This window comes from Bison bison, unplaced genomic scaffold (assembly GCF_000754665.1).
Source record: "Bison bison bison isolate TAMUID 2011002044 unplaced genomic scaffold, Bison_UMD1.0 scf7180017864280, whole genome shotgun sequence".
Lineage (NCBI taxonomy): Eukaryota > Metazoa > Chordata > Mammalia > Artiodactyla > Bovidae > Bison > Bison bison.
The window spans coordinates 1,865,504-1,881,567 of NW_011494852.1; the positions used below are offsets into that span (position 1 = coordinate 1,865,504).

Sequence of the window (16,064 nt, forward strand, 5' to 3'; positions counted from 1 at the left end):
CCCCCCCCCCCCCGCCACAGGAACCTCGAGGCCCCCAGTGCAGGCCAGGCCTGTGCCCCGCTGTGTGCCGGGGGAGGCCTGCCTCACAGTCCCCAGGGACCATCTCGGCTGAGTCTGGCCTGGCGGGGCCTGAAGCCTTGTAACCGCCCCCAAAGTCACATGGCAAGGCAGTCCCATAGGACCCTGGTGCTGGGACCATGCACCAGACCCTTTTCAGTGCAATCCCCACAGGCCCTGGGGATTGGCCTGTGGACCTGGCCACTTTCTGAGCAGAAGTGGGGTGGCTTTGTTGGTCGAGTGAGTCGGCCAGGACACCAGCTGGGGAGGTGCCACATAGATCCTGCCTAGGACCCAGCAGGTTTGCCTGTGGGTGGGTGGTGTCTCCCCCGCCCTGTCCCAGCACAAGGATGGGTCTAAGCAGGGCCAGGAGTGTGAAGCCTGGAGCTCCTAGGTAAGCAAAGAGCCCCAGGAGAGACACTGTCCTTCCAAATCCCGACCTGCTCAACATCCCGCCAACCTTGCCCACAACCACTGCCATGCCTCAGCCTCACTGCCTGCCCCAGTCTCCAGTGTGGAGTGTAGCAGCAGCCTTCCACCCTCTGTAGCACAGCCTGGAGCCAGGCTCGTGTCCATGCAGGTCCCTTTATGCTCCTGGAGGGATCTGCCATGGGCTGTGGGCGCACCAGGGTCTTGGGGCCGTGCACCTCCATGCACTCTCACCAGCCCAAACCTTTTGCAGCAAGTAAAACGCTTATCACTTAAACAACCAATGTTCAAAGCTGAACAGAACCTTCTACTCCTTCTCTCCCTGGGGTAATGCAAGGATATCAGGGGAGGAGGAGATGGTGCCCCTTACTCGGGGTGATGGCTCCACACAGGTGGAGTTTTACAGGTAACAGGTGCCATGTACCGGGGTTTAAAGGTCAGAAAGTATAAAAGGCTCCCGGTGAGCACCCTCCCTCCCCGCCATGCCCCACCCAGTCTGTCTGTCTGGCTCCCTTCCTGCCCCTCCCCCCCGTGGATTTACAAGCACTTGTGAATCCATGTTCTCACCCCCCTCGCCCTCTTCTTTATCACCTTTTGTGAATTCCCCACCTTCTGCACTGCTCTGTCCTTATGCAACAGTCCGTCCTAACTAAGTGTCCATACTAACCCCTACCTAGAGAGAACTGCTGCTTTTTAAACAGCGCAAGATGCTGTTTTCTTCTGCAGCTGCTATACCAGGCCAGTCCTGCGGATGCAGTCACCTGTCCCGAGCTGAGCTTTCAGGTTTCCTTCCTTGTCTCCTTTTTCGGGTGTATCTGAGTTCCTCATCTTTGGACTCATCTGATCACCAGGCTTTGTTCCCGCCGGACAAGTGAGAGTGCGGGCCTGTCACCCCTCCCTGGCTCCCCAGCACTGGACGGGGGCATCCGGAAAGCCCCGCTCACAGTTTGCCTCCTCTGAAGGCGGCAGCCGCTGACGAACCCTCACAAGCAGCACCTGGCCAGCAACAACTGGAAACGGGGCGGCAGGGGTTCCAGGCTGAGCTGTCAGATTCTGGGCCCTCAAGGGCCACACTCGGGGGCCTTTACAGTTTAGGGGCTCAGGATCTTTCCTTCTTTTTCCCTTTGTAAATACAGTAAATTTCCTACATACGAATGACTTCAGTTCTGACAACGTGTTCGTGAAGTCCGACCAAGTTAGCTTAGGTACCTGACTTTTATAGACAATGCCAGACACGTGAACTGATCTGAGTGGCTGGACATGCGCACGCACACTGGCATCTCTGAGAGCTCACGACTTGAAGGTTCGTGTGTTGGGGACTGACTGTAAAAGTTCCATGGAGAAATACAAATCTGACCCCCACAGTCCCCGATTCCACTATGAACTCAGAGTCCAGCCTTCAAGGCCTGTCAGGCCAGGTCCTCAGATGGCCCCACAGCCTCTGCTCATCATTCCCCACATACCAGAGAAGAGACTCAGCTCCTGCCCACCCAGTCGCAGCCCCAAGTGAGGGTGCTCCACGCCCAACCACAGGCGAGTGTCCACACTGCCAAGCTCTCGCTGGAGCAGCCGCTGCTGTGCGACAGGGCAGAGGACATGCTGACATCCCAGCGGCCAGTGTGGACAGGGAGACGTGCAGGAGGAGAAGGTCGGAGGGGACAGGGGGTGGCCTCGGGCTGAGCTCCCCGACCCCCCTCAGCCCTGTCTCTGCTTAGTGGCCAGCCCCCTTTCCCAGGAGTGGCGCTGGGGGCCTGCTAGCATCTGGAGCCTTACTGGCTGAGCGTGAGAGGTGGGGACAGAGTCAGGTCACTGCAAAGCGCCGGCCCTTCTTCTCAGAGGTGCCCCGCCCCCTGGCCACCGGCATCCCCAAGCCAGGTGGTCCTCCCCCCAGGCCCCGCCCCTGCCCTCACCTGGCTTCATGGCGCTCATGACGGCCCGGCAGCTCCGCAGCACCGCCTCGTAGATGGCCTTCTGGTCTGGGGTGAACTTGCCGTTGGCGGGGAAGGAGCACGTGATGTCAGAAGCGAAACAGTAATATTCACCGCCCATGTCGAACACGCTGCCAGGAGAGTGGGCATGAGGCCGGTGGGACACCCGGGGGCACCCGCGCCCTCTCAGCCACGCTTCCGTCCTGCCCAGCACCTAAGGCCGCTGAACCAGAGACTTCTTGCAACACGGCCTGTGCAGACAGCAGTGTGGGGCCCTCCTATCCTGCTGTCTCCTCACGGTGCGCAAGCAGTAAAGGACCCAGGGGCACCCCGGGAGGCTCCCGCTCCAGAGCAGGAAGGTTGGGGGGAACGTGGCTGCTCACACACCACACCCTCACGGCCCCCGCTGGCCAGGCCCCTGGATGCCTGGCTGTGCGGACGCCCTGAGGGAGGTGTGGAGGTATCCCCAGACCCCACCTGCCACCTGGCCTCCACACAGGCACTCTGACAGCGCCACCTCCCCTCAGGGGCCACCCTGCACCCAGCATGGGCACAGCCGCAGCCACAGGGCAATGCTCATGGGAGCCCGATGGGACCTCAGGACAGATGCACCTGCCTAACAGAAGATGTGGGCTGAGGCGCAGCGCCCAGCTCTCACAGCCCCAAAGGCCCCAGTGAAAACCCAGCCAACAGCCCTGCTCTAGTTCTGAGGTCCCCTTGGTCCAAGGAGCATGGTCCTCTCCTTGCTGGGTGGTGGTGAGAGGCAGTGTGCTCTGCCAGGGCCTGGCCAGCAAGTCCCCAACTTGGGGGCTGCCTGGCCCCCAGCATCCCTGGGTCACAGAGCAGAGACCAGGAGGCACAGAGGCGGGCGTGGAGAGTGTGGGAGGAAGGGAGAAGCGGGAGCCGGGAGCCCCTGCCAGCAGAGGCAGGGCGGCACTGGGACAGACAGCAGGCTGCTGAGTCAGGAGGCCGGGCCTCTGGGCTGCCCTCTGGACACCCCGTGACAGGGCCCCGAGCCGTGGGCCTGGGCCGGAGTGCGGGGAGCCGGGCTCCCACACCCTCGCCGCCTGGCCCTACTGTCAAGGGCAGGTGAGAATCCTGCCTCACACACCCTCCACACGGAGATAAGACAAAATGAGGGAGGCGTTGCTGGGTCCAAGCTTGGCTCTCACCAGGGCACCCACAGACAGTAGTGGGGTGCCCAGAATGAGCAGCCTCCCTGTCCTGTCCCCTCACCAGCAGGACACTGAACAGCAGGCCCAGGGCTGGACCATAATGGGGTCAGGGTCAACTCATGATGCTGATGGTGACAAGACAGACTGGGGGACAACAGTTCAGCCTCAGGCCCAGGCCCCTGCAGTACCTTCGGAACTAGGGACCAGGAGTCGGGAGGGGCGGAGGTGGGTGGCGCTGCCCTCTCTGTGCCTGGCTCCGCCCCATGGGGGGCAGTCTGCAGCCACTGTTGGAAAATTGGAGCCCCGAGGCAGAGCCCCACCTGCCATGCAAAGAGCCTCTCAAACCCCAATGCTGGGCTTCCCTGATAGCTCAGTGGAGAAGAGTCTGCCTGCCATCGCAGGAGACACGGGTTCGATCCCTGGTCTGGGAAGATCCCACATGCCTCGGAGCAGCTAAGCCCGTGCGCCACGACTACTGAGTCTGTGCTCTAGAATCCAGGAGTCGCAACTGCTTAAGTCTGTATGCCCTAGAGCCCATGCTCTGAAACAAGAGAAGCCACTGCAATGAGAAGTCCTTGGACAGCACCTAGAGAGTAGACCCCGCTTGTCACAACTCGAGAAAAGCCCTCAAAGCAATGAAGACCCAGCGCAGCCAAAAATAAAGAAATAAAATTATTTTCCTGAAACCCTCAAATTTCAATGGTAAACACGACGGCTCAACCTGCATTCCAGGAGCTGCCTGCGTGCCTGTCTCAGGGGACCTCCACCATGAGCAACTGGCCCTACAGGTGGAGCCGGGGGTCGGCCACGCGGCCTGACGGCAGCAATAGGGAATCCACAGAAACAGGATTGTTTCTAAAGGAAAATCATGAATGCTCAGGATCTCAAGACGCTCTGCTGAAAGTCGAAGTCCCCAGTTGGGCACTTTTTAATCTCCTGTCTTTTTCTGACTGCAAAACACCATAAACAGTGTCAACAGATAACAACTCAGGTGATTCTCAGGTGGTGGTGGGGAGAGCCCACCAGGACGGCAGAGGGACTTCAGATTGGGTCAAGGTCAGAGACTCTGGGGGACCCACCCTGGGGTGGGCCAATGTGTGTGTGTGGGACTTGGGGCTCACTAGAGGAGACCCGCCCAGCCCGGGTGTGGGAGCCAAGGATCCAAGGGCGAGAGGCCCCAGCAGACACGCCTAGCATCTGCTCCCCAGGGCACTCTGCTGCACCAGGGGGTTGGGGTGACAGCTGTCTGCAGGTTTACTCGTGCCCTGGGGCACATTCCCCCGCCCACCAGCTGGCCAGGAGGGCGGAGCACATCAGAACCTTAAACTGCAGGGAAACCGAGGCTCTGAACACTGGCCTGGCAAAGTCACGAGTTGGGGCCAGCAGCTGGGAGCCCGGAGATGGGCTCTCCTGTGCTCGCTCCGGCACTCGGCCTCAAGCGCCTCAGGGTTGTCCCACTTTCACCGTGTGGCTGCCACCACTGCTGCGGGTTTGCGTCCTCCGCGGCCGGCGCGCAGGCAGGCCTGGGAGTGGAACCGCGTGGGGCCATGGCCCCACTTCACCCGGGGAACAGAGCATTCTTACTTGGGGTCCTTGGAGGCAACAAAGGAAAATGGTCTGTGGTTTGTTGATTCAGAAGGACCAGGAATGGCCTGAGCAGATGGGAGAGAGCCAGGGGCGTGGGGACACAGATTCCTGGGGGCCACCACATCAGAAAGAGACCTGCAGCAGCACCCCCCAGGCAGAAAGTGCTATGAGGCTGTGCAGGACTCAAAGGAAAACAGAAATTAAACTATTTAAATAGCCAGGAAGCCCACAAGAGCACACCAAATGCTGGAGTCATCCGGAGCAGTGAAAACAGGCCCCTTCCCCGGGGCAGGCATGACTCCTGACCAAGTTCTCAAAAACAAAAACACGGCAGGCGGGGGTGAGCACCCCAGCCAGTCTGGCTTTATTGTTCAGCTTCTAGAAACCTTCGGCTGGATTTTTTTGTTTTAAAATCATCCACTTTCTGGAGAAGGAAGTGTACACCCAGCCAGCCAGCTCCATCCTGCCCAGCGATGCTCGGGCATGGGGCTGACATCTATTTTTGCACTCTCAGTTCCCCATCTTTCTCTGCCTTTTTTTTGTTTTTAAATCTCCCTCGGAGAGTTCCTACATATATTAGTTATTCAGATTTCAAGTCATTCTGGAATCCAGGGATGAAAACCATCGCTTTTATAAATCATCTCCCCCAGCTCCTCTGTGTCCACTCCGTCCGTCCTCTGAACGCAGGCTGATGACGGAGAATTCGCTCATACTTTGGCTCAACAGAGAACACGAGGAGCCCTCCTCCCAGCTGCCTGGGGACACCCACCGGGGACCCTACCATCTCTGGCCGAGTGAACACGTGTGATAATCTAAGCCATCTGGGGAGGTATTACACATCTCCAAGCAATATGCTGGTGGCTCATTCCTCACATGTGTTCATCTGGTTCTATTTCTGGCTTGGAGGAGAGGTTCTGTCTTCCGTTGGCTCCTCCCGGGCAACTTCAGGCCCGGGCTACCTGCCACCATCAGCCCACCCAGGCCCTCCTCAGGTCCCCTCCATCCCCTCCGCCCTACCGCCCCACCGCAGGCAGAAGACCTACAAGCTGGTTCGGCCTCTGATATGAGGCCTGGGAAGAGTTTTGGTGGGGGGACTCTGTGGTCTTTACAGCAAGGTCACTGTGTACACAGGCTGCAGCTCTGGTTTACTCCCCAGGGCTGTGGCCTCGCTCTCGGCTACCTCTCACCCAGACAGGCACAGTGCACACATGCCCACGCATGTGCACTCACTTGTACATCTATTCACCGCAGTGCACCATTTCAGACCCCGACGTGCACCCGCCCCAGTCGGCGTTCTGGACCAGGCTGGGGGATTTCTGAGCTGCAGGAATCTCCTGCTTCCCCTCCAGACCTCAGCCTGAGACAGAGAGGAAGGTGAACTGGTGACTTTCCCACTGGTGGTGGCCACAGAAGGCCCACAGGTCACCCACTGGCTCCCAGCCAGACCCTCCGTGCGATGCCGAGCCCTGGGATGAAGGCCTCCACTTGGAGCTCTGGGACTGACTCCCCAGGCCGACCTCTTCCCATTGCCTTCTGGGCGTCCCTGCTCTCCATCCCAGCCACGGGACAGCTGCTCCTGTGGGGCCCAGGTAGACAGGAAGTCATCCAGGCAACCAGCCCCAGGAGCCCAGAGCCAAGAGTCGGCACATGCTGCGGGCCTCCCGGTGTCTGGATGGAACTGCTGTCACCTTTCTTCGGAGGATGTGGGGAGATGCAGAGCCCAGTGTGGGCCACGACCCCAGGAAGAACGCGGTCCCCGGCCCCGTGTGTGGGTGGGACCCTGGGGCTTGCTGCCGAGTGGCCTCCCCGGGGCCGGGGGAGGCAGTGAGTCGGTGTCACGCGCACAGCACATGCTTCGTTCCACTTTTCGGTAAGCAGTGTCCCATGGTGTCTGCGAGCACCCTGGCTGACCGGACTGGGGCTTCCACACTGTGGGTTGTGACGTCAACCATGTGGGATGCGGAGGCAGCAGCAGAAACAGACAGCACGGGGCGGATCCCATGGTGAGGGCGCTTGGTTACTGCCTGGGTGTATCTGCTTGTGTGGTACTGGGTTAGAATGCAAAGGCTGCTTCAACCCAGATGGCAGGCTGAAGGCCACGGCCACGGGTCTGGACAGATGGCTCACCAGGGCCTATGCCCTTCTGAGAGTGTTCTCTTGCCCCCAGGACTGGGGCATGTCCCAAAGACTATCAACTCCTCAGGATGGGGCTGGCTGGTGACTGTATAGCCCACCAGGCTCCTCTGTCCATGGGATTCTCCAGGCAAGAATACTGGAGTGGGTTGCCATTTCCTTCTCCAGAAGTGTCCTCTAAGAAGACAGCAAAGTCGGGGGAGTGGTGCCCTGGGCTGGGCTTGGAGGGAACACTTTTTCTCTAAAGCTGACCAAGGCTTCAGGCACCAAGACAAGGGAGGACTTGGGGACCCCTCATTGCGGCCCCTCTGCTAGCTGGGGAGGAGACCCAGGCATGACTTGTCTGCCCCCAGGAAGCAGCACACAGATGCCAGACACATATCAGACCAAGGGGTCCCCAGGAACAGGCAGAATTGTTCCCACTCCTGCCAGAGGAGCCCCAGAAATGCCAAGGGGACTGTTTGGGCCCCAAGTGAGCAGCAGGCACCCCAAAGCCTGTGTGTGTGTGTGGGGGGGTGGATGTCCGTGATGGAGATGCAGGTTGTAGCCCCAGGCTTGGTGTGATGGAGGGGCAGGTGGTGCGGGGAGTTCCCCAAGCAGTTTAAACTGATGTCTAGTCCACATCAAACCTGTGGAATGATCAGGGGACTAACTGGAGAGCAGCGCAGACAACCCACTCCAGTGTTCTTGCCTGGAGAATCCCACCGACAGAGGGGCCTGGTGGGCTATACAGTCCATGGGGTCACAAAGAGTCAGACACATTTGAAGCAACTTAGCATGCTGAGTCGGAGAAAGCAATGGCAACCCACTCCGGTACTCTTGCCTGGAGAATCCCAGGGACGCAGGAGCCTGGTAGGCTACAGTCCATGGGGTCACTAACAGTCAGACACGACTGAGCGACTTCACTTTCACTTTTCACTTTCATGCATTGAAGAAGGAAATGGCAACCCACTCCAGTGTTCTTGCCTGGAGAATCCCAGGGACAGAGGAGCCTGGTGGGCTCCCGTCTGGGGTCGCACAAAGTTGGACACGACTGAAGCGACTTAGCAGCAGCAGCAGCAGCATGCTGAGTGGCTGCTGAGTGGGGCTGGGACACGCCTCTCCCCAACTAACCAGGACGGCCTCCGGCTCCCAGGCCCCAGAACACAGAACACACACAGCCAGCAGAGATGAGCCTGGCCGGCTGGCATGTCCTGAAACAACGCTGCCCTCTTCTGGCCAGTGCTGGGAGGTCCGGCTTGCCATCCACCAGCCACATCCTGCCTGCAGCTGGGCAACCCAGGCCTGAGCATGCTTCGACTGGGGCATCTAGAAGGTTCTGAGGGCGGCCACTGGGCTCCCTACCCCAGGAACCAGCACCCTGCCTCCTAATCAAATGGTAGGAGGAGGCAGTGGCAGGTGAGGAGGGGGTGTCTCAGCTGTTTTTCAAATCAGAGCCCAGTAGAGGCAGACCCTGGACCCTCCCCACCTCTGCCCCCTGAGGTGTGCCTGCTGCGCCAAGGGGGAGGCAGGGAGTCTAGCACAAGATAGGGTCCAAGTCTGAGTACATGGCTTCCTTGGGGACAGTGGCACTCCCTGGCCCGTGCACAGGGCACTAGCCCTGGGTGCCTCCACCCGCCATGGAGACTCTGGGAGGGAAAGCCCAGGTGGGTTCTGGGAGGACGGGGCAGTGCTTGAGGGCTCAGATGATGATGACCTCGGCCACAGCCAAGGACGATTGAGCACGGTGAGGACGATGACCTCACTGCCACAGGCTCGGGGCTGATCTGGTGGGGAGGGGTCTTCCGGGGCGCCCACCCAGGAAGGCTTCTGATGGCTTCAGACACGGTCCCGTGTGAGCTTGGGAAGGGTGTTCATCAGAAGTGCACCACACTTCTGGGACCGTGTTTTAGAAGGTCTGCTTGCTTTTGCCTTAAAATAAAAACAAAGCAACTAAAGGCTTAGGAGGGCAGCGACTTGGTGATGGGGTTCATGGTGAGCCCTGAGGGCCACAGCAGGAAAAGGGCTCTCAGAGGCGACAGATAAGCCCCGGGTAGCCCCACAGGAGGCTGTGCGCCTCTGAACCAGCCAAGAGGGAGGCCCGTGGGGACCCGAGTCCGCATCAAAGTCCAGTCGTTGCTCCCCCCACACCTTCGGATCCATGCAGAGCAAGCCTGGCCTCATCCAGCTGAGATAAACGGGGGTGGGTGGGGCTGGTGTGGTGTCAGGAGTGGTCCTCAAAATCCCCTTCTCAGCTCTTGGGTGATGCGTCTGACATGGAGTAAGAACCAGCGCATCTAACATACAGGCCCCGATTTCCTGGCCCAGCTCCCAGGCAGCACCTGGCATCGGAAGGACAGAGGAGTGGAATGCGGCCCTGGCCAGCTACATGCCCCACACGGCACACGCCTTTAGGACAGTTTAGGGGCTGAAAACAGAGCAGGCAACCACGTGACCCGAGAGTTGTGTGAATAAACCGGCCCATCTTGTGCTCCGCTGGGGCCTCTTGCCTCCAGTCTCTGTCCGGAAGCACTGCTGGGAGGCGGGCCTCGGGGCACAGGCACGCTGCTGGCTCTAGGAATTCTGGTGTGTAGCAGCAATCCCACCAAGGCCTCCTGTACAGGCTCCATGCTCACCCTTATGATCAGTGAGTCCTCCCGGAGCTGGGTGCTCTCACCCACAAAGACAGATGGAGAAACTGAGGCTCAGAGGGGTGATCACTCAGCTGGGGGGAAGGGAGCAGGCATTTGAACCAGGGACCTTCTGTGCTCATCGCCACACATCTGGGGCTGGAGGGAGAGGGATGCCCTTTGGCATCCACTCCCCACCTTCTCCAGCAGAGTCTGACTGCCTTGGATCAGCTCCTGGCCCCCAAACAGCCCATTCCTAAATGTTAAATACCTCTGGGGCATTTTCGCCTGACATCAAGGAACTGAGACCCACAGCGTACCACATGACGGGCACCTGGAGAACAGTCACGGCTGAGAGAGACACTCAGGTTCAGGAAAAATTCTACACCAGGCTCATATTTTGGTTTCATACCTTACGATGAAGTGCTGTGACTTTTATGTTGGGATAACAGAGTGATTTATTATTTACCGAACACAGTAGGCGCTCGGCAGATCAATTTCAATAAAACAATGGATTATAAATGCCGCCAGCAATCTGGCAGTAGCAGTAATCAACAAAACATGTTGTTCTAAATGCTGCATAATAAATTGACTATAATAAACTCATAATTATTCTACTGGCTACATTTCAAAGTTAGCACTAGAAAAATAAAATCGCCCATTTGGGCTTGGCATTAACATCTGTGGGATTCTCTGGATCACTCCTGACTCTCAAGTGGCAGGCGACTCGGGTGCCACACGCTGCCCAGAAGGGTCGGGGACACAGCGTCTGGACGTATGGAGGCCTGGTGCACGGTGCCCCTAGTCAGCCAGGCCCCAGTGCGCCAGGCGCCCCCAGAACACAGCTGGAACAAGCCTCTCATGGGTGAGGACTCTCTTGGGACATATAGAGAGAGAGGAGAAGCAACCACTTCCTCTGGGCTATGTGAACTCACAGAGAAGACAGACTCGGAGCCACACGGCCCTGGCGCAGGACCCTCCACAGGGACAGCTGTGGCTGCTTGTGCGACCGGGGCTCTGCCTGCCAGGGGGCTGGGTTCCCACGTCCTGGCTTGGCCAGGAACATGCCGCAGAGTCAAAAGCTTTAGGACACATTCTAGGAGGCATGAGTCCCTGAAGACACCAGCTGGTCTCCCTTTGGGGCCACCAGTGACCCAGGGGGCATGCCCCCCGCACCCGCTCCCCCTGTTTCCTTAGTCTCCAGCTGAGTCAAGTTGGAGGCAGCTGACCCCTCCCCAAATCCCTCTGGCTTTGCACTTGGACGCTCCTTGTGTCTCAGTGGCTCCGCTACACGTGGTGGGGGGAGGGGGAGACACCCACTTCATGGGATCAGAGTGAGAGGATCTACATCACGAGTGGCACCTTGTGTCAGGCAGGGCCAGAACCCCATCCAGGCTGCTGCACGCCCTTGACCCCCACCAGGAAGGGCTTTAGACTCTCTGGGGGTGCAGTGAGCAGTGAGCAGGGTTGCCGTGACCTTTGTGACCATGCTGGTGTCCCCCTCCACGTGCTCCTGTCGCTCCGCCTGTGGGCTCAGGCCCTGGGAGCGTGTGTCCACCAGCGCTTGTGGTCCTGACACGTCCCCGCCACTGCCCCGTGCAGGCCAAGTGCTGCATGCCATCTCCACCGACAGACAGTAGACTGAGGCTCAGAGAGGGAACCCGGAGGCTTTGCTTCCTCCCAGAAGCCTGAGGGGGGCTCCCGCCAACAGGGTCCTGAGCCAGAACATCCCACCCAGCTACTGACCCCAGGCGAGTGGACACCGCAGCCAGTGGCGCTGGGGCGCCCTGGGGCAGGGGGCACTCTGGGCTTGGGTGGGTTTCTGAGAACACTGGGCAGTGACAGCTCGGAATGGGCTGTTTCTTGGCTCACATCCCCTGATGGCTGTGGGCGAGGCCCCCATGCGCAGGTCCCCCAACTCCCAGCCTGAGGCCGGGTCCTGGCCGGTGTGCAGGCATGACCAGAATACCAGAGCGGGGCCAAGGCCTTGCGGGGCGGCACGTGCGAACCGAGGCGGATGAGGTGCTGGTGGGAAGTGGTGGGGAGGGGCTCAGCTGCCTTAGCAGCAAGAGGGAAAGGACCAAAGGACCAGACAGGGCAACGTGCCACCTGATGCGAAGAACTGCCTCACTGGAAAAGACCCTGATGCTGTGAAAGATGGAAAGCGGGAGCAGAAGGGGATGACAGAGGATCAGATGGCTGGATGGCATCACCAACTCAATGGACTTGAGTTTGAGTAAACTCCGGGAGTTGGTGATGGACAGGGAGGCCTGGCATGCGGCAGTCCATGGGGTCACAAAGAGTCGGACACGATTGACTGAACTGAACTGAGGTCAGTGTGCACCAGCTCTCAGGCCCACACCTGCAGGTTGGAGGCCAAAGCGAGATGACTCAAGGACAAGACAGGAGGCCCCATGGAACTTGTGGCCTCTGGGTGGCTTTCAGCCTCTGGCAGCCTGGACTGGCCCTGCCCGACGTCTGGGTGGTGGAGAGTACGGGTGGGGAATGCAAGTGCCCATGAGCTGAGGACAGGGACGCTCCAGGTCAGTAGGGTGCCCATGGCCCCTGCCAAGGCCAGAGGGGCCGCCCAGAGGGGAGGGGTGTATGCCCAGTGGAGCCCTACACACTGGGGGTCTGGAAGCAGAACCACTGGAGGGTTGGAGGCTGTGGGTCCTGCCCACATCTGCTCAGTCAGGAATCCGTGAGGAGCGGTGAGCACGTGGGCAAACAGTCCTGAGGGCCAAGCACCCCCTCTAACCTCCTGAACGAGTGGCCGCTGGTGCCAAGGAGTCGTGAGGCAGGACCTGGCAGGTTCAGAGGGCAGGGGACTCCCTAGGGGTCTCCCTTGCTCCAAACTGACGTGCCCACCCCACCCAGCACAGAGCCGGAGACGCGAGCGTGGTGGGTGCTGGGTCACAGGGCAGGTCCTCCTCTGAGGTGGGGCCTTACTCTCACAGCACTTGGCCCCTGCTCCCCTCTCAGGGCTTCCTTGGTCCTGGAGAGGAGATGATATGGAGGACAAAGCTTTGGCAGAGAAGTCTAGACCCAGAGCAGACCCAGGGACCGTGCTGTGGCCAGCCTTTCCGGGCTGGAACTGAGGGGCCCCCATCAGCCACGCCTGGGGTTGGGTCCCACCTGGCCCCACCATTCACACACCAGCCAGGGGAGCTGGGGGCTGGCCCCACTCACCACATGTCTCCGTCTTGGATGGTCTTGTCGTTGGGGGCCCCAGCGTGTCCGTAGTGCAGCACGGCCGAGTTCTCACCACTGCGGAGCATCAGGGGCAGGTCAAGAGCCCATTCTCACCCAGCAGGCCCCAGGGGCTGGCGCCCCAACCCCTTGCCCCGTGGGCAGTACCATCCACCCTGCAGCAGAGGTCTAGGGCCAGGTGGACCCGGCCCATAGCCTGAGATGGGGTGAGGGGCACAGTGGCTGGGGTCCTGCAGCCACAAAGCTGGTGGCCAGCCTCTGGGCTCAGGATGGGGCCACCTCAGCTGAGTGCTGCTCAGCTAGGTGCCCTTGGGGCTGAGGATGTGGGCCTGATGTGGGAGCAAGGGCCTGCAGGCCAGGGGAAGGGACCCCAAGGAATCCGGGTGTCTTGGTGGCTAAAGGGGGAGGGGAGGCCCAGTGGGAAGGGCCGGGACTATGTCGGGGCTGCACGGAGATTGGCTGGGCCGGGCCAGGACCACAGCCAGGGAGCCAGCGGCTCGCCACTCCGCAGCTTGAGAGCGCTTCTCTAATGAGCGATACCTTTAAGAAAAAAGGACTTTTAAGTCTGTCCAAAGGAAAAAAAAAAAAAAAAAACCCACCTGGGTATAATATTTATGGCCCCGTTTGGGAGTTTCAGGAATCATAAAAGTAGAAATAATGATTTTTCTCTCTATCCACCAGAGAAGAACATTTCCAAGGACTGAGATGTTCACATGTATTATTCATGTGCCAAGGACGTGCACGCCAGCAGAGCTGCCGGCTCCATCCTGGCTGGGCAGAGGCCTGACCCTCTGACCCAAGGGGAGAACACAGGGAGATGAGATGGGGTGAGCCTGGGGGCCCCCATGGTCAGGACGTGTCCCTCAAAGACTCACAGGCCTGCACTTTCACAGCTGTGAGCTGCCCCATATGCATGGTCACTTCTACCCTGGACCTGCAAGCACACTAGCCAAGTGCACAGGTCACACACACACACACACACACACACAGAACCCCCTCCCCCCAGCCACGTCACACATAAACACACCTACAGTAACAGCCCCCATGGCAGAGACCCAGACCCACCCACGGCTGTGTTCCCACACAGCCACACACTCACGCATGCACACACAGCCACACACACACACACACACAACCACAGCCTCCTTCCCTGATACACCTCCCTCCACACACCCTGCACACAGAAGCCATCAGTCTGAGGACACGGCTTGGTCCCCACATGCTGAGAGCTGCCAGTGTGGAGGGGGAGAGGAAGGCTGGGCCCAGGAGGAGCCGCCAGCAGGAGATGGGATGGGAGGGCAAGGCAGTGGTGGGCTGGCTCCCCTCTGCACCCTGAACTGCCCAGGGCAGGCAGGAAGCAACCTCCGCTCCCAGAGCCTTAGGAGCGGGGAGTGACTCCCAGGCTTACGAGGTGCCGTGGGCAGGGGAGCAGACAGGGGCATCTAGGCCGGAGGATGGTGGGGTCCCTCACTCTCCGCCAACCCCCTCCCCCATCACCCCCACGTGGCCCAGGTGGCTGCTTACCTGCCGCAGATGCAGGTGTAGGAGCTATGGCGCATGCCGCCCCGGGAGTAGCAGTAGTGCTCGAAGAGGCTGCGGGCGAAGGAGGACGGGGCAGAGTGGGGTCATCAGAGTACGTGCGCCCCGCACCCGCGTGCGAATCCTCAGCCCAGGCCTTGCTCGGCTGCGCCCACAGGAAGGCCTGAGCTCCCCAGCGTGAGTCAGTGGCTGGTAGCCTGGAGGCCATGGGCCACTGAAGCACAGAGGTCAGCACAGAGAGGGAGCAAGGCTGGGGGAGCTGGCCACTTCCAGTGCCAGCCTTTCAGGCCCATCGGGAGGACAGGTCTGGTCCTGCGGGGAGACAGGCTGGGGGGGCCCCCTGTTTCTGCAGGGCTGGAGGGGGCATGTCCCTGCGACTCCCTCCTCCAGTGGTCACATCCTTCCCCCACCAGGAGGGGCTGGGTGCACAGCCAGGGAGGGATGAGAGCTCTCTGGGTCCCAGTGCAGGACCTGCCCGGGACCCCGAGCCTGACCCTGGAGGGGGGGGTTGTGCAGGGGAAGGAGAACAGGGGCTGCTGGGCTCTGGCCTGGGGCTGGGGCTGGGGGGCAGGTCGGTGTGTAGATGAGCAGGGCTGGGTGGGCTCCAGGGAGGGGAAGAGAGGCAGAGTCTGGGGGCAGGCGCCGACCAGTTGGTCCCCTAGACAAGCTCCCTCCCTGAGCTGAGGAGGCCAGGAGCAAGGTCTGGAGGGAAGATGAGAGCCCAGAGCAGGTTGCTGGCAACTGGAAGCCCGCCTCCAGGCTGAGCCCAGACACATTCAGAGCCAGTGGAGGCCTCCGGGAGCTCGGCTGTCAGCAGAGCCCAGCAAGGGCAGGAGTGGAGGGGTGAGGGAGGTCAGAGGATGAGGCCGCCTCACCCTGTCCCCCTGGGGCAGATCCTGGGGGTGACTGGTGGACCAGACTTGCCACATCAACAAACGTGAGCAGTGTTTGGAACCCTCGGGAGACCACGCTGCCCAGGGCTCTGCAGAGGCCAGGCCCCTGACCCTTCCCCTCACCACACACCCTAGGACCTGAGCAGGTTAAGAAATTGTCTGGGCAGGGGCCTCAGTGTGCCAAGGGCCCCATCTCTACAGAACCCAGCTGGGGAAGGGGGTGACACTGGGGGGCTGCCCTTGCCCCCTCCCTGAGGCCTCTCACCAGAGCTTGGGCCCAGCCTTCTGGATGGCCCCAGTTGAGAAGCAGGTCCAGGCGGACCCCACCCCACCCACTGACCACCAGTGCGGGGGAGACCGACCACGGGGCTGTGCTCAGAGCCCCAAGGCCGCCTGTGGGCACGCTAAGTGGCAGTTCTGCCCTGCATGTTCTGGGCCTGTTTAAGAGAATGTCTGTGTGGAGGAGTCTAATCTTCAGGCACTGTAAACACGAATTATGTGTAA

The 16,064-nt window shown here is 60.2% G+C and overlaps 1 protein-coding gene across 1 annotated transcript in view; it reads right to left on the reverse strand.

The window, feature by feature from the left end:
* PEPD (peptidase D) overlaps nt 1-16,064 on the reverse strand; it is a 119,790-nt gene that overhangs the window by 10,394 nt on the left and 93,332 nt on the right. The window contains exons 10-12 of the mRNA XM_010849282.1: nt 14,653-14,721; nt 13,108-13,185; nt 2,397-2,545 (exon numbers count right to left, since the gene is read on the reverse strand). Of these exons, the coding sequence (XP_010847584.1) occupies nt 2,397-2,545; nt 13,108-13,185; nt 14,653-14,721 (296 nt within the window). The remainder of the gene's footprint in view (nt 1-2,396; nt 2,546-13,107; nt 13,186-14,652; nt 14,722-16,064) is intronic.